Source organism: Balaenoptera physalus (assembly GCF_965194825.1).
Source record: "Balaenoptera physalus genome assembly, chromosome: 5".
NCBI lineage: Eukaryota > Metazoa > Chordata > Mammalia > Artiodactyla > Balaenopteridae > Balaenoptera > Balaenoptera physalus.
This window is the reverse complement of record NC_138884.1, coordinates 118169014-118192937: the sequence shown is the minus strand read 5'-3', so window position 1 is coordinate 118192937 and position 23924 is coordinate 118169014. Positions and strand designations below refer to the sequence as shown.

The window sequence follows — 23924 nt, the reverse complement described above, 5'->3', positions numbered from 1 at the left end:
ATTACAATTGAAATTTGTAATCTGTAATGAAGACCAGTGCTTGGTCTTTGTCTGTAAAGTGACACATCGATAAAGTGCTTAGGCAAATTGTGAAATCATTTTGTAAAAAGCACATCTGCAAAATATCTGTAGTGTCCAGGAGCCTGTTATTTTCAGGGTCTCATGAAAATACGTGCAGTTTGTAGAGAAGCTCTAGCAACTGTGGCATCTGTTAGCAGGAGGAGTCTTTTTGGCTGGTGAGATGGTGAATTTAAGGATCTACGGCTGGGCTGAGGTTATGTGGAGAGTACTGAACTCATCCTCACCACACCCAGGTTATGCACGCAAATTCCCAGACAATTTTTGTGTTATTTTCGGCAAAGTCTGTCCTCAGTGAAAACCATCCTGCTCTATCACTGGAAATACATTTTTTGCCTGTGATTGGGTATTGGTTGAGAACTTGGCATTGAACCAGCCAGACAGCAGGACATGGGTGTGTATTATTACCCCATCTCTGTACATCCAAACATGTTTATCTAACAATGGAAAGACCTCCTGCAGACATTACGAGGACAAGACGTATAGATGTTAAATGAACTTCTCTGTAGAGCTCTCCAAACACATGTTGGCAGTTGTGACAGAGAGAGTTAATTTGTTAATACTTAAGAAATTCACTGCTTTGAAGACAAATAGCTCTATGCACAGTTACTGTTAAATATTAATAATAACTATTATTATATAATCAGTAACTGGCTGATTACTCTTTTAACTGATTCATTCTATGAAACTGTGTTTTAAAGAACTGTGATTTCTTTTTGGAAGGTTCCCAAAAAGCAGGACTGGACTTTTTAGCAAATTTGCTGTTATTTATTAATGTCTAAGTATAAGAAAGGCATCCTGATGTTTCTTGGAATAATCATTTGCCAGTTGTAAACAGCTTTCAGTGTACCATTTATAAAAGTACAGCTCCAATTCTCGTTACTATGGGATAAACAGTATTATTTCAAGAGCTCGTTCTTGGCTTTTCCAAAGCGTCCTGTTTAAAATCGTAGGCAGAATTTGATCAGTGTGTGCTAGTCAGTGCTGTGCTCACGCAGAGGAGATGAAAAGCAGCACATGACCAGGTCCTTATGCTTTTGATCCGCCCTCAGAAAAGAGCCTGGCGAGTGCTGGGTTTTGTAATAAAAATCACTTCATCCAACGTTAATGTGGAAACAACTTGATTTGTTTGTGTGAATAAAGTTCTGGTGATCTCATTTAAACCCTGGAAATGTTATAGTCAGACTGTAATCCATCCTATCTGCTACCTGCTGTGCCCAGGTGTGGCTGTGTCTTTCCTTTTCCTACAGAACAAGGGAATCCAATCACTCTAGTCTCTAGACTGTGCAGCTAAACTGTACAGGAGTCTTATAAAGACTTAACCTTTTCAAACACACAGTGACATCTCTGCTTGGACTCAAAACATGTAACAAACATTTCACTTAGGAAATTTGACCTAGAAGGTAGAGTTCTTATTTTTTTCCTTTTTGCGCACGCAATAGGCTCATAGAATCTTTCTACAAATACCAAATATGAATCTAGTTTAAGCTGAATAAGTGCTTTGCAAATTTCTCTAAGTTCTTAAACTTGGGAGCAGGGCCTGAAAAACGTATGGGTGTCCCCAAAATTCTGATGTGTGGGCATAATGAGGGGAGTTGTTAGGTGTGTGTAAGAATTGTAAACATGATTTGAAATGAATTTGGTTCATAACATAGACACGCTGTCCACATTTTGGGGTAAAAATTGACATGCCAATGAGATTTAACTAATTTAACATGGTGAGAACCTTGTTTAACTCAATTTGTTTAAGATCATAAACAAGTTAGACATTAAATAAATGTTTTGGTGGTGGCATTCCATGGGGTGAGCATTTGGAAAGCATTAGTTGTTTTGTGCTGGTTGTTATATTGCAGTGACTAAGGTGTATCAAGAAATTGAATCCCTTTAGTATTCCACCTACATACCTTTAGGATGTTTAAAGGAAGCCATCATTAGTTGCTCACCTTTTTGCTTCTTTACAAAAATATCTCATAGTGGTGGAGGTTAACTAGGAACACTATCAGATATGACCTCCAATAAGAAAAATATTGAGAGACAAAGGCAAAGAAAATTTAGAAAGAAGTATTTAGGGTGGAATATCAACAGGTTCATCTGATCCTCAGAAGTACCCAGTGTCATAGCTCCCACCCACCAAGAGGCTTAAACAATTTCCTGAGGACAATTAGGAAAGAGATGAAATACAGAGTCATTACTATGAATGGCTGCTAGGACAGCATTACTGCTGTGGCAGAGACCATCAATACCACTTAGATATAAAGAGCCTACTTTTCACTTTAGATAATTTATATGTGAAAAATATCATCAGTTATAGGAATGTAATGTAAAGGAGCTGATGATAGCACTTGAAAACGTGAATCTGAGGCTCAACATGAAATATTTGCAGCCAAGTTGCTGGTTGGAAAATTACTCATCCATCAATTTTCTTTCTTTTTTTAAACACATATGGCGTCCTAAGTTAAACAGTTACAGGTTACAAATGATTTATGTAGGACTTAGTTGATTTTTTAAAATCTATTTCAAAATATATACAAAATCATCTCTTGATTTTCAAGTTCATTCTTTTTACCATCTGCTGATGGGTACTTGTATGAGCATTTTTATCAAATCGATGGTACAAATTTCAAACCACTGTTGCAACAATATCTCATTCATTAATTCATTACTGGACAAAATGTGGAATGCTAACTTATTCCACGTGACCATTGGAGAATATCAGCATGAAAGATGATTTCCATAATCAAAGAGTATAAAGAAGGCAGAGGAAGAATTTAACAGAACATGGTCTGTGTCATGGGACAAATAAGCATGAGGTGTTAGCAGAATGCAGGTTAAATTGGACATCCAAATCAGCTAGGAGTGAGGAACTAGCCCAGAAGGTTTCCAAAAAGTGAAGTTATTTGATAGAATCTCTGAATGAGTTGGAATTATTCTGATGATGAAGTGAATGGAGGAAAGGTATTTGTGGCAGAGGAAAAGTGTCTGCAGATCCATAGACATGAGGGTGTGTGGCTGACTGAGGGATGTGCAAGCAGCCCCTATCACTGGAATATATAATGCAGTGCTGGCTGGGGGGGCAGACAGGGGTCATATGCCATGCTAATATTTTCTGCTCATCTTTATTGCTACAAAATTGCCTTCTTTGGTTAAAACAAACAAACAAAAACAAATGGGATAGATTTCAGATAGCATCCCAAACATAGTTCCAGAAACACTTTACTGCTGGATGTGAGGGAAAAAAATTTGAAAAAAGTATAGGATTTCAGATTGACCCTAGTAAAGTTGAATTAAAAACTTTATTAACAACTTGGCTGATGAATTTTGTTTGATTTGTTCGCCTAGACTTCCTTTTGACCAAAATAGCACTTGAGTTGTGTTGAGGCAGAACATATCTACCCCAATCCCTGGGGTGATCCTTGCTTTCTTAGCTGCACTCCACTTCTCCTTCCTACTCTCCCTCCCACATCTCACATTTTAAAGCCCCATATTTGCTGAAAATTCTGCTGGAATGTGAGGCCAGACACAGAGGTGTTAAAAAGAGTCCAATGCCAGTACATCTGGGGATCCTTAGGAATGAACAAGGGCCAAGAAAATGAGTAGCAGAAATACAGAGGAGCATACTCTTTGCAGGGTCTGGAAGGACCAATGGGATGAAATGACTTAAGCCCTGAGACAGGATTTCATTTTTTTCATCTAGTAACAAATCATCTGATCTCTCTCTCACTTTTGAGAGTGTCCTGGTCACCACAGCAAGCAGATATACAGAGATGTGGGTGGTGTGGGGGACCGATGTCTTCTATGTGTTTTCTTTGAGATTATTAACACATTGAATATGTCATCCTAAATGAACCACATTTCTGAGGCTGAGATTTGAACACCAAGGTCACACAAACCAACGTATCTGTCATCTGGCTCATAACTTCCTTCCTTTCCAATCCTCTAGCAAAGCATTTAAATAGAATTTTTTGATAGAAGTAGATTATAAGCCAATGAGTGATGTCTTTCTCTATGCCATATTGTTCACTAGAAGTAAATTTTCTTTGTCCTTATGTGCTGACCGTCCCTTCCTCCTTCTACACAATAAGAATTTAAATTTGTTCATGGGGGCAGGAGGCTGAGAAGTAAGACCACATGTGAATCAAGATATTGATTATTTTTTGGAAAAAATGTTTTATATTAATAAACAACATATGGTCATATAATTGCTATTATCTGACACTAAAAATAAAAATACTCTCCAGGTTGGGGCTTTTCAACCCAATCGTCTTGTGAATACCTGAAATAAATGAGTAGCCTTGGATATTGTAATTTCATCTGTCAGGAAGTCAGGCAATAATTCCCCTGGATGCTTTAAACCTGTGATTATGTTAGAGACTCTGAGACTGATTCAAACTCTCTCAAACATTGTCCTGATCTTTGGAACCCGGAAATGACAACACAGGGGTACTTAGAGTGCTCTTTGCATGAAGAACTCCTGTGTGAGATCTGCCTTATCAACTGAACATTCCAAATAAATAAAAATGAAACACAGGCATGTAGCACAGGTCCCTACCTATTTTACAGGTTATATAAATATCAGCTTAAAATACCTAGGGAAGGAATCAAACTGGAAAATAGGAAAGAATAAGGATGGTAAAATAACTGATTATATGAGATAACTCCTATTCCTTTCTCTTGGTAACAGACAAGCTTAGTAACTTACGCAAACTTCTCTCTTAGTAACTCATCCAGAGTTCAGGAGTTGAAGTGCCTCCTCCTGTCGCACATGTAACTTGCCTCTTGCCCCTCTGTATCTCAGGAGTGTGTAATAGCGTAATGATTCTAGTCCATGACTCTTCACGGACTTACTGTTTATTTTCCTCCAAATGGCAAAGGCAGAAATAGATTGAGTTACTTAGGCAGAGTTCTGTGTTAGAACTGTGAACCACCTCTTCGCCCTACTTTTTTTAATCAAAAGGTTTCTTAGGTTTTGATTCAATCTCTGTGGCTATTGCTATTGCGTAAACCTCTTGCTCCAACCTTCTGGGTGATCTTTTGGGACCGTGCTTCATCTCAAACGTTTGCTTCTCCTCCCAGCACACCTAGAGGATAAAATGCTGCCTGCTTTCTTATTTATGACTCTAAATTTAAATGGTACATTTTATATTCTCAAGCAATATTTACACAGGGCTTAAAGTAGTTCTTTCTTAAACAGAAATTGAGTTTTTTTCACTGCAAATGAATATTGAGGGCTATATTTTGCTGTGCTTTTTTCCATCTTCCTAACTATAAAAGAGCAATATTTTCAATTTTATCAGCTTCCATCAATTGTTACCTCAAAAATCAGATTAGAATATGGTGAGAGGCCATTTGTCTATTAGTCTAGCCTAATTCTTAGAAGAAGTAAAAGAGAATTAAATGAGATTAGAGAAGCATAAAGTTTGTACATTTTATACTAAATGAAATCAGCCAAAACAATAAACATTAGCTCAATTAAATAACTGTTGGAACAATGGATTGTTTATATGTGTGTGTGTATATATATATCATTTGAATGTTGCATTGATGGTCTTATTCTGCTAATAAGATGACATTTATGAAACAAAAGAGAATTTTTAGTCACGAAACTTCAATCTGTATTCTTGATACACTTGCAAGAAGCCCTGTCTCCAGGAAACCCAAGTTCTTCCAAGCCTTCCTAATATGAAAACCATGAGGCATAAAATTAGCAAGTAATAAGAAATTTCACTTTCAATCTCATAATATTAAAGTTGTCCCTCGGTGTCCACAGGGAATTGGTTCCAGGAACCCCCACTGTTGCCAAAATTCAAGGATGCTCAAGTCCCTTAGGTGGAATGGCTTAGTACAGTCGAGCCTCTGTGTCGGTGGGTTCCACGTCGGTGTGTTCCACGCGCGCACACACACGCCACACACATCTTCATGGGGTTCTCATGTTCTCATTTCTAAACCCATGATACTATAAGTGAAAACTTACTCCAACTCATGAAACATTTCAAATTCACAAGTGTTTACGTTTGGGCACAGAAATCTTTACCAACATTGACCTACTCTATAATCATAAAGAAGGTCTTCTAAACAGCAGTTTGAAAGTATGTTAAGTTTTCATATCTACCTGTACATCAGTATTTGAATTTTCAATGTGCTTTTCATTGGAAAGGAAAATTTGATGCTATACAAAGAATAGAAAATAATAAAATCATACATCCTCTATTTATCATACTTGATACAGGGAGGAAGAGTACTTGTTTTGTAAAGACCAACAGGATACACGATGCAAAAAAAATTGCAAAACTATGCATTGCCAACACGACACAGGTGTACACCACACGAGGATATGAAACAAGCCAGCAGTAATGGGTGTGTTGACAGCTATGAATCCACAGTGTGTTTCTCCCAAAGTGCACTGGTGTGTTTGTTATGTGTTACTTTACTTTTTTATTTGTTTTAGAAATCCTCAAGCCCACCCCTAAACACAGTGGCTAAGTACTCGGAATGAAGATGAACCTGCCTGGAAATAGTTGTTGTCAGTGAGTCTCTTAGACTCATATTGATGTTAGGGAACCAATCCCCCCCTTAGACCCATGTCTATCTGGGAAGTACTACGGAGTTCATATCTCATGTAGACCAGACACTGTCTGTATAATAAATGTATAAGAGCATCTTTAATCTTTGCAACAATTCTATAAAGCAGTGTTTCTCTATCTTACCTTATCATATAATCACCAGGACAGGATTCATTAAAAAATATAGATCCCTGGACCACACTCAGGCCTACAGAATTAGTCTCTATGCGGAGCCTGTGAATAAGTAGTTTTTAAAGACACCTCATGAGATTTTTAAGATTAGGTAAGGAGGGAAATGCTGCTGAAGGTAGTATTACACCCATTTTAGCAAGGAGCAAACGGAGACTCAGTTAAGTAACTCGTGCAACAAATTAACTGTGAAGGCATAATTCAGATTGCAATATAACTCCATATTTCTTCCTACCATGTTACCTTGCTGCAGGTCATGAGGTCAAGCAAATTTGTAAGGCTACAATGAAAATTCTATATTATAGACATTCAATTCTGGATTTAAAAGAAAACGTAAAATTGTGTAGTTTCTTCCTCTGTTTTGGTTAGGACAGTTATACTGAACCAACTGCAGAATTATAAAGGGCTTCATAATTATATGCGGAGTATAAAGGGCTCCAACCACTGCTGCCAAAGCACTCTGGAAATGCTTTTTGAACATGGGATAGAAGTGTTCTGTCCTATATATTCCAAATGAGGGGGAAATGGTCAAAAACAAGCAAAAATAAAAAGCCATGTACTGTTTAGATTTCTCTAGGTGCTGAGACCATATGGGAAGGGTTCCTCTTCCCATTCACCCCGTGATCAACAGCAGTAATGGACATGTTACAGTTGAGAAGGTGGTCTATGTTCAAAGTAGAGAATTCCCTGGAATCTCTTTTCTGCTTAATGACATACAGAGAACAGGGTGAAGCAACTAAAGTTGGAGAGGACCCTGCCTTTATTTCACAGAATTATTGTTTCTTAGGATTTAAATGAGGCTTTCTGAATACATTGGGGAGGTTAATGAACCCCTGGCAGAAATCTGTCATTCCTAATTTATAATCCAGGCAGTATTAGTAGAAATTCTCTCAATTTTGAACTTTTATATCAAAAATCAAATGTCTAACAAACTTAGCCTTGAAATGAATATGTATAAAAGGTATTCAAAGGTTTTCCACGGTGTGCACAGCATGAATTGTTTTAGGGAATCAATTTCCAGATCCTCAACTTCCATGGTTCTTTTTCTTAGAATTGTCTGGAATATGCCTGTGTTTACAATAAGTCTTTTGCTATTTTATGTGGGAAAAAAAGCAAAACCGTCACGCATTCCAAATCTTGATATATTGCATTAGCCAGAGGTATAAAATCCACTTTTGGATGAAAAACTAAAATAGAATTTGGAATACTGGTTTTAACAAAGATATTCTTTTTTTTTTAAGTTAATTAATTAATTAATTAATTTTTTATATTTATTTTTGGCTGTGTTGGGTCTTCGTTTCTGTGAGAGGGCTTTCTCTAGTTGCGGCAAGTGGGGGCCACTCTTCATCGTGGTGCGCGGGCCTCTCACTATCACGGCCGGCCTCTCTTGTTGCGGAGCACAGGCTCCAGACGCGCAGGCTCAGTAGTTGTGGCTCACGGGCCTAGTTGCTCCGCAGCATGTGGGATCCTCCCAGACCAGGGCTCGAACCCATGTCCCCTGCATCGGCAGGCAGATTCTCAACCACTGCACCACCAGGGAAGCCCAACAAAGATATTCTTAATGGTTGATCAGGGCATCCTAAATGTACAAAGGCACTTTATTTCCTTCTCTTATCTTGTTCTTGGATTGATCCCTTGATCATTATGTAGTATCCTTCCTTGTCTCTTGTAACAGTCTTTAATTTAGTCTATTTTTTCTGATATGAGTATTGCTACTCCAGATTTCTTTTGATTTCCATTTGCATGGAATACCTTTTTCCATCCCATCACTTTCAGTCTGTATGTGTCCCTAGATCTGAAATGGGTCTCTTGTAGACAGCATATATACAGGTCTTGTTTTTGTATCCACTCAGCCAGTCTCTGTTTTTTGGTTGGAGCATTTAATCCATTTACATTTAAGGTAATTATCAATATGTATGTTCTTACTGCCATTTTTAAAATTGTTTTGGATTGTTTTTGTAGGTCTTTTTTTCTTCCCTTCCTCTTTTGTTCTCTTGTGATTTGATGACTATCTCTAGTGTTGTGTTTGGAGTGCTTGTTCTTTTTTGTGTGTGTATCTGTTGTCAGTTTTTGGTTTGAAGTTCCCATGAGGTTTTGATATAGCAGTCTATATATATACGAGGTTGTTTTAAGTTGCTGGTCTCTTAATTTCAAATCCATTTACCATTTCCTGCATTTGTACTCTCCTCTTCTCATGGTTGCTGGTTTTGATATCATACTTGTGTGTGGATGATTTCCTACTTTTACTGTATGTTTGCCTTTTCTGGTGAGCTTTCCCATTTGTGATTTTCTTGTTTCTAGTTGTGGTCTTTTTTTTCCACCTAGAGAAGTTTCTTTAGCATTTGTTGTAAAGCTGGTTTGGTGGTGCTGAATTCTCTTAGCTTTTGCTTATCTGTGAAGCTTTTGATTTCTTCATTGAATCTGAATGAGAGCCTTACTGGATAGAATATTCTTGGTTGTAGGTTTTTCCTTTTCATCACTTCAAATATCCTTCTCTTATTACTAATTTTTAAAAAGTGAATCTTGGCCCCAGTTGGAAAGTTCTGGATATAGAACATTCAAAATAGCTGTTATGACTTGTGCGTTTTAAAATTTAACTGAATGTCTTCTAAGACTAACTTGTTCAAGGAAGAATATCTATTGGTAAATATGTTGTGATTTATTTTAGGATCAGGATGCATTTAGGATCAGGCTGCGCTGATCAATATTTTATTGAATCATGACAAATTACTGTGAACTTCACCTTATAAAATGTGTAATGTTATATATCATATTAATAAAACAAACTTAAACTTATACGGAAACATTTTACGTGTCAAATGCGATGATACATGTTTTTTTAAAATTAGTTTAGGGGTAATGCAGGCAAAACATTTGTAGATCATAGAACATAGTTGTTAGTCTCTGGATCATAGCTGGTGTTCAATAAATAAAAGCTGAATAAATAATTATTGAATACTGAATGAATACCCAAGCAGCCACCCTAAGAACCTATGGCACAGATCCAGAACACCATGAAATATCTGAAGATTTCCTCTCAAATTTAATATAGCTCAATTCTCCTGGCCTTAGGTTCAGGAATCCTCAAAGATGCATCTAGTAAACCCCTATCCCCTAGAGGTAATTGTGGACAAAGGAAAAGATCAAATTGCATAGCCTTTGGCATGAAGTGTACAACTGCACATTAGCCAGATTGAGTTATATTTCCCTGCACCTCCTGCAGTTGCAATGTTAGGGTTTGAGTTTGAAATGACCACCTTAAAGGATAGCGTATTTTGCATGCTCACTGAAATACAGATCTATCATGTGGAATGTCATGACAAGGGAAATTAATCTTTAAGAACCTAGAGGACACCAGTGTGATCTGGTTTCCCAAATGTAATTGCTAACCCTTTGCTGTGCTCTCTTTAAGACCCCAGACATGTTCCAATCCCCAGCCCTTTGCTGCTACCTCCCTCTATCCACTTGCCTCAAATGTTTTTCATTCCCACAGCTGGGTTGTCCCCCTGCAGGCTTTCTTCTGCCTGCCCAGCTGATGACGTTTTTCTGGCTCCAGAAAACTTCCGAGATTGTTACAAACAGTGCTTACAGGGGACAAAGGATTGTCCCAATTAAAACAACAACAACAACAAAACTAAGACAGTCTTGCAAGAATCCAAATGAGTGGGTAGCCGACATGAACACTTTATGTTGTTTCTCTCTTCTTCATTCCCCCCATCATTAAACAGGAACATGTCATTGTTTTGAAAGCTTGGGAGTTAAACTAAGGTTATAGCTGTGGCCAAAGGTCTATTGAATAGTCAGTGCTGCTGAGATACCTGAAACACTTTTTCTCATTTCATAATCACTTCACTGTTGCACTGGGGGGTTCTAAGGGATGGGCAGTAATTGGAAAATAAGAATAAATTCAGCCCTAAATCTAAGTCTTGATTTAACAGGCCTTTTCTCCCTGCAGTTTTAAGAATAATTGAAAAAAAAAAAAAAGGCTCAATTAGTTTAAATAAGATGCAGTAACATTTTATTTTGTTCACTAGAATATTATTTATCATTATTTGCATGATGGGATTCTGCTTATAACTCTGATTACACTGAGTTTAAGTGGACATAAAACTGTTGTCACAAAAATGGAATGAGAAGATGTTGTTTACAGTCTTGTGTTTTCCGCCAGTATTCTGTTTTTTCCAACAGCTGCAGCAGGACATGCTGTTGGTATTTGGAGGCTTCTAGAAAGAGAAGTGGCCAAGTTTATTTTCCTGATCTCTAAATTCAGCACATAGGTCACCACTCAAACACCTTTTCTATGTGTGCATTAATAGTCATTATTAAATGCTCTCAGTCACGACACCTTACAATGAGGCCTAAAAGCCAGGGCAGGGCTCTGATCCCCAAGTGTTCTGCCGCTGAGCACGTGTGATTTATCTGCAGAAGTTACTTAACCTCTCTTCACTTCATTGTTAAAACTGTAATAAATAAAGGTTCTAGATTAGCAAAAATATCCTTTATACTAAAAAAGAAATGCTTACTTCTGACAGACTTATTTTCAAGCTGTGTCCAGTGTGTTCACTCTTATTTTAGTCCGTGTCATGGTGGTAATGATAACTAGCACTGCTATTTATGGGAACCACTGTATTTTTAGCCTAGAAAGGGGGTTGGGCAAAACTTCTCTGTTTTTTGGCCTGATCATGGACAGCTCTCATGTTTTCTTAATTTATGGCCCATCATCTGCTATTATTAGATATCGCAAATGAACTTATCCCCTAAGTGTGACTAAAGCTAAGTCATGAATGATTCTGCATGAAGGCGAGTATTCCTGGATGCTCAGGCAACCAAATTTCTGATTCAGTTTTGGAACTTTTAGTACAGGATAGGCATGTATAAAGTCTCTCCCTAATTCTTTCACTTGATTTCCAGTCTTCCACACAGACTGTCATTGTTCCTAAACTCAAGTAAATGAAGAACCATAAAAATTAACTATTAATAAATAATTTCCATAGCAGGTTAAGAAAATCAGTCTTATTCATTTATAAAATAAGTACCAGGGAAGCATATTATTATTTTTGTTAAATGGAAACTTAGACTAAGGTACTCAAATGTAAAAATCATCATTAAATGGGACCTTTGGAGGCCAAAGTAAAGGGAAAGTATTTTTCTGTGGGAAAGCTTTTTAATGACACTTTTATTAATGTATATAATTCCCTTCAGTGGTCTGTTAATTGCCACAGGTCACTTCTTCAGGATTCTCCATAACTACTTTAACTATGTGCTTTTTTCCCGTCTCTATCTCTGTCTCTGTCTCTCTCCCAATCTCCCTCCCTCGCCTAATATGATACCATTTCCAGACATGTTAAAAGGGTTAACGTAGGAAAAACCCAATAGCAAGCTGCAGAGCCTCATACTTGAGTTGAAAACTCTTTACTAAAAAATAATGCATTAGGCTGAAAACATGAGAATTGGTATTAATGGGTCAGAATCACATCTTCTCCTGTTCTGTATTCTCTTGCTAATGGTTACACCAAGGGAAACTTTATGGCTGACTAGATCCATCCTGGGGGAACACTGATTTCAGATGTTTCTGAAATATCACTTGCTTTCCCTAAACTTGTTTCAATCAATTTTTCTCATCCATTCTTGATTTTATTCATATATAAAGGCTGTTTTTTGGAGCCAGGAGTTCCATAAGCATACTAGAAGCTGTGTAATATAACCTTTCATTTCAGTTATTAAAATTTATTTTTTTTTGTCATAGCACTCCTTTTAATATTATGTTCTGGGATTCCATTCCAAGGACAAGTTCACATTAACAATAACCTTCAATTTAAAAAAAAATCCTGCATACTTTTTCTGCCTATATCATTTATATTTCAAGCCAATTAAAAGATATATTGGAACATAATAAAAGTAACTGATATTTTTTCTCTCTTCCCTCTAAAAATTGGTGAGAATTTTACTGTGATCCCATTCACAAAGTACTACTGTGCATATTACTTTTTGTAATAGCATCAAATATTTTCCATCTCAAGTATTTTCCATTTCCCACCAACTGAGAACGGGAAGACTATGATGTGCCTTCCACAATTTTCTGCATAAATGAACTGCTACTTTTAGCAAACAACTTGCTTCTACCATACAGGCTATTTTTTAGGAATGGAATCAAGTATTATTCTATATTCAGAATCCCTTGAAGAGTCATTGTTTGAGTTGAATTGCACATGATGTTTTAGGTGGCATGTGTTTACTTCCATTGAAAGAACATGTCCTATTTTTGAGGAAGGAAAAGAAACTTGTGAGACATCAGATGTTTCTTGCAAAACAAATTGGTGAAATAAATGTAAATGAATCAGAAACATGTGAATTGTATTTCAGTTAAAATTAATGGGTTTAAATATGAAGGCAGTAAACCGCTCAGGGGGGAGAGTGTAGCAAGTCGGGAAGTGACATTTGTTTTGTTTTCATCTGTCTTAGACTCTTGAAAATGGCCTAATACTCTGAATTCAACCTCATTCAGAGTCTCTCTTAAGTCTAATGATGGAGTTATAAAATGGGACAATAGTATTCAAATTAATTTTATAGCTTTATCTGGCTCCAGTTATAATGTGGGCGTCAAACATTGCCACTGTGCAATTTTTCAAAAGCACTTTCAGTTTGAAGTTAGAGGTTTTTCTATTTTCTATTCTCTTCTGAGGGTAAACAGTAAATTGTAATGATGCTAAAAGTGTATTTTTTTTCATAGAACAACAATGTAAGGTTTTCAGAGTCACATATCAACTTCGTATTTATTTCCTCTTTCTAAGATGAACAGATCTAAATGGAAAACACAGGGGGCAGAATGCATACACACGTATGCAGGAGAAGGGCACAGGGAGAAAAGGCGACGGAACAGAGTGAGAGAGAACGAGAGAGGGGGGAAGGAATAAGCAATGCATGCAGGGGTGAGGTCATCAAGCCTCACTTCAAAAGTGAAGCGCTCAAACCACACTACTTATTTTAGCGTCACAAAAATTTTATCCCATAGTTTTATAGTCATATCATTTATGCTTGCTTAAAAACAACTACATAGCTTCTTTATATTTTTGTATTTTTCAATTTTAAAAAAATGCATTACTCTGAAAAGCAGGGAATAAAATGAACTACAAAAAAAAAAAAAAAAAGGACTTACAAATAATTTTCCCTATCAACATGCCTCAAAATGTGAGTACTGTAAGTTTGATGTGTGGTGTGATATTTCAGTTTCTCAACTCTCAGTCTCTGAAAACAGGGACATTTTAAGTGTTCCAGTAACTTGCAAGAGACAAGGAGTATATAACTGGAGTGTGTGTTTATATATATATATATATATATTCTTTTTTTTTGAGATAATATATGACACTGCTTAAGTAGCCTTCTGAACATACAACTTGGTAGAGAAATGTAGGAACAGAAGTCCTTTCTGTATAAGTTGAAGGTACAGTAAACCATAGGGCTGTTTTTGCATGTTAAGAGCCTGCTTTCTTGTTTCCTGAGAACATGCTGCTGTATCAGTAATTGGAGTTCAGCGTCTCTGACCACTCAGAGCTCTGCTGCTGCTCACCACTGAGTTTGGAATGAAGATGCTGCTCCTTGATTTCTCTGTGCCACAAGGTTCATTGCTTCCAACTCTTCTTAGAAGCATCTCCCCTCTTTGCTCCTCTATCTGTTCCATAATTGGGCAGGAGATGTGTTTTAGCTGCTACCACAGCCCCTTGTTGCTTTATTTAACCTTCTCCTCATCCTAGTTTAGTGGATAAAAAACGGAGTGGCTAGGCTGTTTCATTTACACCTTAAATAGTGGCAATATAACATTTAGAACTGGTTTTGAGCTCCCAGAGTCACTCTTTAGGGCTCTTCTAATCAACATAAAGTCTAAATCCTAACCCCTAATTTGTGTCAATGAAAATATATGAATAGTGTCAACTTTATCTTCGTCACCATCAACAGTAAATATTTATAAAGTCCTCAATTAAGTAACTGTTACTACGTAGTATCTCTGCTGAGCACATTATTGCAATGGTATATTTCCTTTGAGGAGGGATATATTGTGATTGATTTTCCATCATGATTTGGTGCAGTAACTTGTTGTTACAAGATCTAATCTTTGCTTTTGGTGGTGTTGTTCCACTTCACGACAGGCCTACCCTTGTAGCAGTGATAAGGAATGTGAAGTTGGGAGGTACTGCCACAGTCCCCACCAAGGATCTTCGGCCTGCATGGTGTGTCGGAGGAAAAAGAAGCGCTGCCATAGAGATGGCATGTGTTGTCCTGGCACCCGCTGCAACAATGGTAAAGGTCTCGCTCAGTGTTGACGGGCCTCTTTCCTTTCATGTAGGAGGCCTGGCTACCAAGTTAGGCTGCCTTCCCCTTAGTCAGACTCCTGAAATGTAAGGAGCCTTTCAAAATTGGCAGGAATGGGATCAGGGTTTAGATATGTATAAGATTACCTGGATTCCCTCTCAAATCTTAGTTTTCCTGGGCTCTGATCGTCTCCTATAATTTATAATCTATGCTGATCTAGGATTTGCCGTATTGAAATGCTGCATATAAATAGCTAGATGTTCTATTCCACTGAACACTTAAGCAAATATGTGCAAAGGAACCAAAGAAAGGAACATGCTATGATTTAGCAATACACTTGTGAATCTGTTTTCCATTTCCATACTAGTTTCATACTTTTACTCTTATACTCAAGGTGTCCTCTTTTGAAGGCCCTACCCCGTGGCATGCACAAATGCTGATGGAGTGATTGGTTCCTCCCAAAGGAGACACAGGAGTCTATTCCCTGGCCTTCACCCAATCTCAATGAGCTTAGAGGCAGACAGTTCAGCATTAATGATAAAATGAAGAACCACCAACAACACATGGTAAAACCATTAAATAATTGCAGAAGGTGATCAGAAACATACACTTAGTCATGCAAAACAACATAATCAGGCTCATATACTTATTCCTGGCCTCTGGGCACAGTCCTATTGGAAGTGCCCTGGACAAGAAGAGGTGAAGGCAAGAAGACCTCACACCATTAGAGGCGTTTACAGTGTAGACAAGGATTATACTGTTGACTGAAAAAGGAACCTTGATCTTTTTCTGATCAGATGTCTGATTAGACAATTTTAAGGTATTAAGAGCCAATCATAATTTAATACTTTACTATGTCACTATTCTAAGCACTTCACATGTATTCACAGTAATTTAGTGAAATGAATTCTGTTTTCATCCTTATTTTTGCCCAAGGTCACTTGGTCTTGAGGGTGGCAAGATTCAAATCAAGAAAGCCTGGCTCAGGACCAAACTATTCAATTCTCAGTCTGGACAAGTATGTAAATAAATGAATAGATAGATGATAGATAAATGGCTTCATACCTCACATCAGGAGAATACTTGGTTAAGAATCACACTTTAGAGAACTGAATAAGTCTAACTGATTACCTGACCATCTCCAGGCATCTGTATCCCCGTCACTGAGAGCATCTTAACTGCTCACATCCCAGCTCTGGACGGCACTCGGCACAGAGATGGAAACCACGGTCACTACTCAAACCACGACTTGGGATGGCAGAATCTAGGAAGAACACACACTAAGATGTCACATATAAAAGGTAGGGATATCTGTAGCTCTATGTTTACTTTTTCTTGTTTTATAATGAAGTAAAAGAAAAATATCGATAATTAATTCCATTGGTTTTGTGTGCAATTTGAAAAAAAATATTGGGAAGTTACTTTAATAGCAAGATTTTAACTGAATTTCTTAATTCTTAATTTTGAGGATGCTAGAGGTTTCTTAGAGATCTTAAATTGTTAGAAAATACATATTACAAGACTTGCAGTACCCCCAATTAACCATGCCATTTTCTAAACGGTCCTGCCTTTTTACAGGATGTTTAGAATACATCTTTTATACAAGCATTTCTCTTCCATATTCAAGCATAAAGCATTCCAAAAAATAAATGGGAAAATGTTTGCGGCCATATGATTAAATCACTAAGATTTAGAGTCTTTTTCTCATCTTTGCAGATTCAAAAATTGTATTTCACTTAACAACCAGATAATATACTGTGCATAAACCAATTTACCAAAAATAATTGAGATTACATATGCCCATAAAATGCCCTTCCTTGTGTCAAAATATTTGGGAAGCCTAATCACTAATAGTAAAATTTAAAAGTATGAAATTATTGAACCCAGTTACTAATAGTAAAATTTTGAAAAATAGAAATACCTATATTTTTTTGTTTTGAAATACGTATATTTTTAAAGGAAGTTTTTGCAAGTGTATTCTGTGGAGCACTATTCTTTCAAGACGTTCTGTGAATGAAAGAGCCCTGTGTTCAAGAGTTTTGTAATAAGGTACCTCCCCATTTCTGGGACTTTATAATAAACATTGATATACTGAAGTCCAGCAATGAGGAAAACTGGTTAACTTTTTTAAACATTGTATTTCCCTGGTTTACTTGACCGCAAAACCATTTCCCCACATTTTCACCTTCTGCAGAGCTAGTATCCTAGAGAATATCTGACCTATTAGTCCAACCTGGAATACTAATGGTCAAATCAATAGGGCTAAAGAGACTGACAATTCCTCTTCAGTTATCCCTTGTCTACACTCCCTGAAGGCCTAAGTGCTTTACCCACATCTCCTATTTCTAGTCCACCAAATTCACATGCATTTGTTAGTACGTGAGTATCCTTCTTTTATTCTGACAGATATCTATGTCACAGTACAGTTTCAAATTTATTGCTTTTATCTAATTACATGTGGAGTTTTCTGATGGCAGCCAGTGATGAATCTTACACAGCTCAGCTAGTGAGCTGCATCCACATCACACAGTGGAGCTGGTGACATCTGGGACGACAGCTAACCTTTTAGAACAGGCTTGGCACATTATGGCCTGTGAGCCAAGTCTGTCCTGCCGCCATTTTTGTAAATAATCTTTTATTGTAACACAGACTTGCCCATTCACTTAGGCATTATCTGTGCTGGTTTTTATGATACAACAGCAGGATGAGGAGCTGTGACACAGATCACATGGCCTAAATAGTTTAAAGTATTTACAGTCTGGCAGGTCACAAAGAAGCTTGTTGACTAGTACTTTTTTATAAAGATTACACATCAACCCAGCTGTGACGTGTGGGTGTTCTTTGCTGACTTGATTGTTTTTCTGAATTAAATACCCAGATTTGTGCTCCTACGTCATTTTTATGATGGGTTCTTGGTTGACCCTGGGGCTATCTGCCCTTGCTCTGCTCCACTCTGTATCTCAGCTTTTTATAGACTTCATTTCCTGGGCTCCCCGTCAGATGGCTTCTGACCACATGGGTTTGGCTGTGGTGAGACTGAGAGGTAGAGGAAGGGAAAAGCCAACAGATTCTCTCCGCCTCAGGTAGTGTTTCTGGCAGAGCTGTACCTCGTTGGGGCCTCAGCTCCTGCCAGGTGGGCCTGTTGGAATTCCAGTTCCTGCCCTTGCCCCACTCAGATACCACCGGCTCCTTTGGATCCTCCAGACTAAATGTGGTAGTGGCTTCCTGTTGTGTTGCTTCACCATCCTCTGGGACTTCTTAGCCCTGCCACTCACTACCTGTGTGACCAGTTCTCTGCATTAAATATCTTCTCTTTTGGGGGCTTCCCTGGTGGCACAGTGGTTGAGAATCTGCCTGCCAATGCAGGGGACACGGGTTCGAGCCCTGGTCTGGGAAGATCCCACATGCCGCGGAGCAACTAGGCCCGTGAGCCACAATTACTGAGCCTGCGCGTCTGGAGCCTGTGCTCCGCAACAAGAGAGGCTGCGATAATGAGAGGCCCGCGCACCGTGATGAAGAGTGGCCCCCACTTGCCACAACTGGAGAAAGCCCTCAGACAGAAACGAAGACCCAACACAGCCATAAATAAATAAATAAATAAATAAATAAAATTAAATATCTTCTCTTTTGAATACTCAGAGATTCTGTGTTCCTGGCTAGATTTTAACTGATACATGGTCTTTAGGAGTCCCAGACAATTACAGCCTTCTCCTTGAATCAGAGTTTGTTTACTCTTTCCAAGAAGGTACCAAATTAATTAATTTGGAAGCAATTCTGTTTACTTATTTTCACTCACCTAGTAAACAAAAAAAGAACAGAGAAATATCTAAAAGCACACCCACCATGCCAAAGTAAAGAGAGGATTTTTTTCTAAAGCGTCATGGTAAAATCTTTTGGTCATCCTCTCCGTAGGGCATGAAGGAGACCCCTGTCTACGATCATCAGACTGCACTGAAGGGTTTTGCTGTGCTCGTCACTTCTGGACCAAAATCTGCAAACCGGTGCTCCGTCAGGGAGAAGTCTGTACCAAGCAGCGCAAGAAGGGCTCTCACGGGCTGGAAATCTTCCAGCGGTGTGACTGCGCAAAAGGCCTGTCTTGTAAAGTATGGAAAGATGCCACCTACTCCTCCAAAGCCAGACTCCACGTGTGCCAGAAAATATGACCACCTCTGAGGGAGGAAAAGCATCACTAGCAGACTGTGAATCTGTGTATTTAATACATTATAGCATGGCGATTTCAGAAGGGCTAAAATGAGGAGTGTCACAAGATAGATGATAGATCACAGAAAGAGAAAGAAAATGGAGCAGATTAGAAAGGGTGACAAGTGTGGTACAATCAGTGTGTTTCCACCATGCACCTTGTTTATGTAAATAATGTATACATTTGTGAAAATGCTATGACTCAAAAAAAAAAAAAAAAAGTGAAATTACTGACGAATACCATGTGACTTTCCAGCAGTTTAGGTTGTGCTAGAGGATCAGTTTCCTTCCCATTGGTGATTGATTGATTGCCTATAAAAATAACCTGAAAGCCATATTTCTCTTTAAAGTTATACTTTACTTTAACAACAAAATACTCCCCATATATCCTGGCATACAATAGACTCTAAAACATGAAAAGAGGGGTTGTTAAATAGGAAACGAAAGCGTGGAGCAGAGTTAATTTGCAACACAGAATCACCTTTTAATTTGGAGCACTACTTCTTACCACTCAATTAAAGACCTTCGTAGATAGATAAGAAAAAAAGCAGTCGATATTTTCCAAATAATATCAAAATAATCACAGGTCTTTTGTCTAGTCCTTCAGAAAAAAACAAACTCGTTTTTCCTCAGACTGCTTATTTACATTTTTCAAAACTTTAATTTCACTTATAATTAATAAGAACCAGTATAATAAGACAAAAATAACCCATTCAGATTATAAAGGATCTAAATTGCATCTCTCTTGATTGTATGTGATTCCTACCCATTTTATTCTCTATATTATACACGTTATTTGTGAATAGCACCGAGCAGAATTTTCAGATTGTAAAAGTTTTAAGATGCCCAAAATAAAAGTTACTAGATCACATATTTTAAAGCTTTGGCATTCCCTATTTTTGATAGAATTGGACATTTATTCTTTACATACTCTGCAGTATAGTAGGGTAAAGCTGATAAAAGAGACGAGCTACATGTGTCCTGCACTGAAGCACAGCAAGGAAATAAATAGGGAAAACGTTGTCAAGTGTCCAGGTTTTGGCAACACATAGATCGTATGTCTGAAGCACAAACTCACTTTTCATATTTGAAGCCCAAGGCTGCACAACCTAAATGGAAGTTTTCCATGGGATTTGCTATCACAGTATTTACTACGCAGATGAGTTCAGCGTGAGTTAACTACTTGACCTCAAAATATTTATTTTCTATTTTTGAGGTCCTAAAATAATCTTAATATGAGGAGGTCTCATTAAATGGACTCCAAGACAGGTAGGATAGTAAGCTTCCATTGCCCTCGGTAAGCTTCTTTCTAACTGGCTGGCACCATCTGATTTTTTTCTGCACCAGCCTCTCTCTGCAACAGCTGTTTCTTTGCCAAAGATACAGTTTCTGCTTTCTGCAGTCATTGAGATTAAAAAACTATAAATGGAATAACTTGTAAAATGTACATTTTGCTAATCTATAGAAACCACAGGTTCTAAATTCTTTGAATCCATTTTATTACTTTTTTACGTTACTCAGTTCTAAATATTATGTCTAGAGCATAAAGCAAAAAAGTTATCTTATAGTTGTTACTTTTGACCTTTTCTTCTATAGACCTTAAGTCACTCCTTAATTTTCTTTTACTTAAATCCCAGTTGCAGTCTCACATTCAAGTTCTCCCAGTAGAAACTCAACCTGAGCCTGCATGTCTATTAAGAATTTCAGCTTCCCACATACATTTACAAGTATGATTAAGATTTACATTTTCCCCACATGTCTGTTAAAACTTATTAGCTAATCTATCCAAGAACCAAAGTCTGTACACAAGCAGGTTTCTATAAGCTTGGCAACATGAAAATGGAACATTTTAGTCAAACATTTCTTATATAGCAATCTGGTTTCTGCATTTTTTTTCCTTATGTACATCCCTTCAAAAATTATTATTTGAAGTAATTTATTTACAGGAAATGTTAATGAGATGTATTTTCTTATAGAGATATTTCTTACAGAAAGCTCTGTAGCAGAATATATTTGCAGCTATTGACTTTGTAATTTAGGGGAAATGTATAATAAGATAAAATATATTAAATTTTTCTCCTCCAAAAGTGGAATTCAAACTTCCTTGTGTTTTGCTTATGGGAAAAACTTTTACAGAATCATAGATTCTCTGAGTTCAAGTGGACTGGGTCTGATGTTGCAGTCTTAGTTGAAATCCTTTGGATGACATCACCATGAGATGATCCAAGGCAGTTTTACTATTACTGAAGGTGCTTATTTCCTGGCAGGAAAGCTGTAATTGTTTGTTTGAAAGTTCTTTTTTCATTAAACTAAAGTATTCCAGCTTGTGCTTACCACCCATTTATTCTTACTTTGCCTTCTGGAACATTTTAGAAGACAAACTCTCCACAAACCTCTTTAAAACACTTGAAGTCACCTACCATATTTCCTATAATCTTCTCTCCAGTTTAAAATTTCCCACAATAGAGATGCCAACATGCTTAGGGTATTGGTTCATTCCTCTATGGCACAAAGAAAATACAAAATATCTTTATCCCTATATAGCTATAGACTGGCCCTGCGTGACCTAAAATCTACTTCCTAGGAAGGTCTTTCCTCTGCTTCCTGAATACAAAGAAGTCAGGAGTGTTTCACAAACATTATTCACCAATTATGAGACCAGGAGTGGTTGCAAGAGTCCATGTTGTATTAGAGATGTTAATGGGCTGGAAATGTGGAAAATAAACATTTTGTGACATAGTGGAATGGACTGAGTACAGCTATGGCAGCTTAATGACACTAAAACAGTCCCATAGCTAGAGGTCCTGGTTGAAGACATCTCAAGCACTGGTGAAATAATTCCCCACATTATTCTAATTAGTCACTTAGTATATTATTAAATAGTTATCCATTTCTTCAAATTGAGAACATTTATATTTCCAAGCTACAGTGTATTTTTAGATTGTAATGATCATATCGGTGATATTTTTCTTTTCCACTGAGCTCAGTGAGATGCTCTGAGAAGTGACGAATTGTCCTGATTTCCTTTTTTAGCCAAGAAACAAAATACCCTATCATAGCCTCAGGATTTGAGGAGGGGAAACAATCCATTACACCCTTCTCCTTCCCCAAATTCAGACCATTTGAGAAAAAGGTTAAGAAAGAAAGGCAGATGACAGATTACCCTATGGCTGATAAAGTTAATATTGGAAAGTGTGGCATGTATCTGTGGGCAAGAGGACACCAGAAAGAGACAGATTCTGTGCCCCTTCTCAGGCAATACTAGACAACATCAGTTCTACCTGTTGGAACTGCCCCTGTAAAACCTACAATCTGGATGGGCACAACAGAATGATACACTTTCTTCTGGAAGTTAGTGCCAAAGACGAAGAGTAGAGAAAGGACAGAACTATGCATTTCTCATCCAAGAATCTCATTTTAAATTCTCTAAAACTGTATAATTCATACCACATGAAAGGAGTGAGTGAGGGATGAAGTTGAGACAAAGATTATTATACACTCCACATTAAACTAATATGAAGGATTAGAAAAGAAGACCCTCTCCCCATATTATTCCCCAGATCTTTATATTCTTAATCAATTGTACATAACCCTTTGTCTATGGTGAAGATATGGGTTTTAACCAAAATCTGAGAAGCTATCTACTAGGGTAGTACGTGATAAGGTCATTTCCCCAATGCCAACACTCCTTACTTATGGATCCTCTCAGGACCAGTGGCAAGCAATTGAGATTTTATCCCTAGAAAATTATAAAATGGATGAAAATAGTTCACTAATTCAGTCAACCCTAGGATCACACTACACTCAGGACTGAAAAAAAAAAAAAACAAACAAAAAAACCCAACAACCTCCTCTTTCTTTTTGCCATCAAAATTATGTCCATCATATTATCCAGTACAGTCAATCAGAGGTCCTGTAGTGAGATTACATAACACATACGTATCTGATATTAAAATGTATAAAAGCACTTCCATCATAAAATTCTGACAAAACAGACATGCCACACTTTTGAATATAAATCCTCTTCCATTAAAAACTCCCTGGAAGAAATGAAAGTACAAAATTTAAACCTTCTTGCATGTTAAAAACAAGTTGAAGTCCAGAGAAATTATTCTATATTTGCTATCTTCAATGGACAACATAGAAGAAATGGAAAAATTCATAGAAAGGTACAACCCTCCAAGACTGAACCAGGAAGAAATAGAAAATATGAATAGACCATTCACAAGTACTGAAATTGAAACTGTGATTTAAAAACTTCCAACAAAAGTCCAGGACCAGATGGCTTTACAGGTGAATTCTATCAAACATTTAGAGAAGAGTTAACACCTATCATTCTGAAACTCTTCCAAAATACTGCAGAAGAAGGAACACTCCTAAGCTCATTCTACGAGGCCACCATCACCCTTATACCAAAACCAGACAAAGATATCACAAAAAAAGAAAATTACAGGTCAATATCACTGATGAACAAAGATGTAAAAATACTCAACAAAATACTAGCAAAGTGAATCCAAGAAAACATTAAAAGGATCATCCACCATGATCAATTGGGATTTATCCCAGGGATGCAAGGATTCTTCAACATCC

At 37.4% G+C, this 23924-nt stretch overlaps 1 protein-coding gene across 2 annotated transcripts in view; it reads left to right on the top strand.

Moving 5' to 3' along the window:
• Positions 1–21656, top strand: part of DKK2 (dickkopf WNT signaling pathway inhibitor 2) — a 107421-nt gene extending 85765 nt beyond the window's left edge. For both annotated transcript variants that reach the window (XM_082463009.1, XM_082463010.1), the window contains exons 2-4: positions 14972–15122; positions 16280–16435; positions 19047–21656. In XM_082463009.1, the coding sequence (XP_082319135.1) occupies positions 14972–15122; positions 16280–16435; positions 19047–19297 (558 nt within the window). In that variant the 3' untranslated portion in view covers positions 19298–21656. The remainder of the gene's footprint in view (positions 1–14971; positions 15123–16279; positions 16436–19046) is intronic.
• The last annotated feature ends 2268 nt before the right edge of the window (positions 21657–23924 follow it).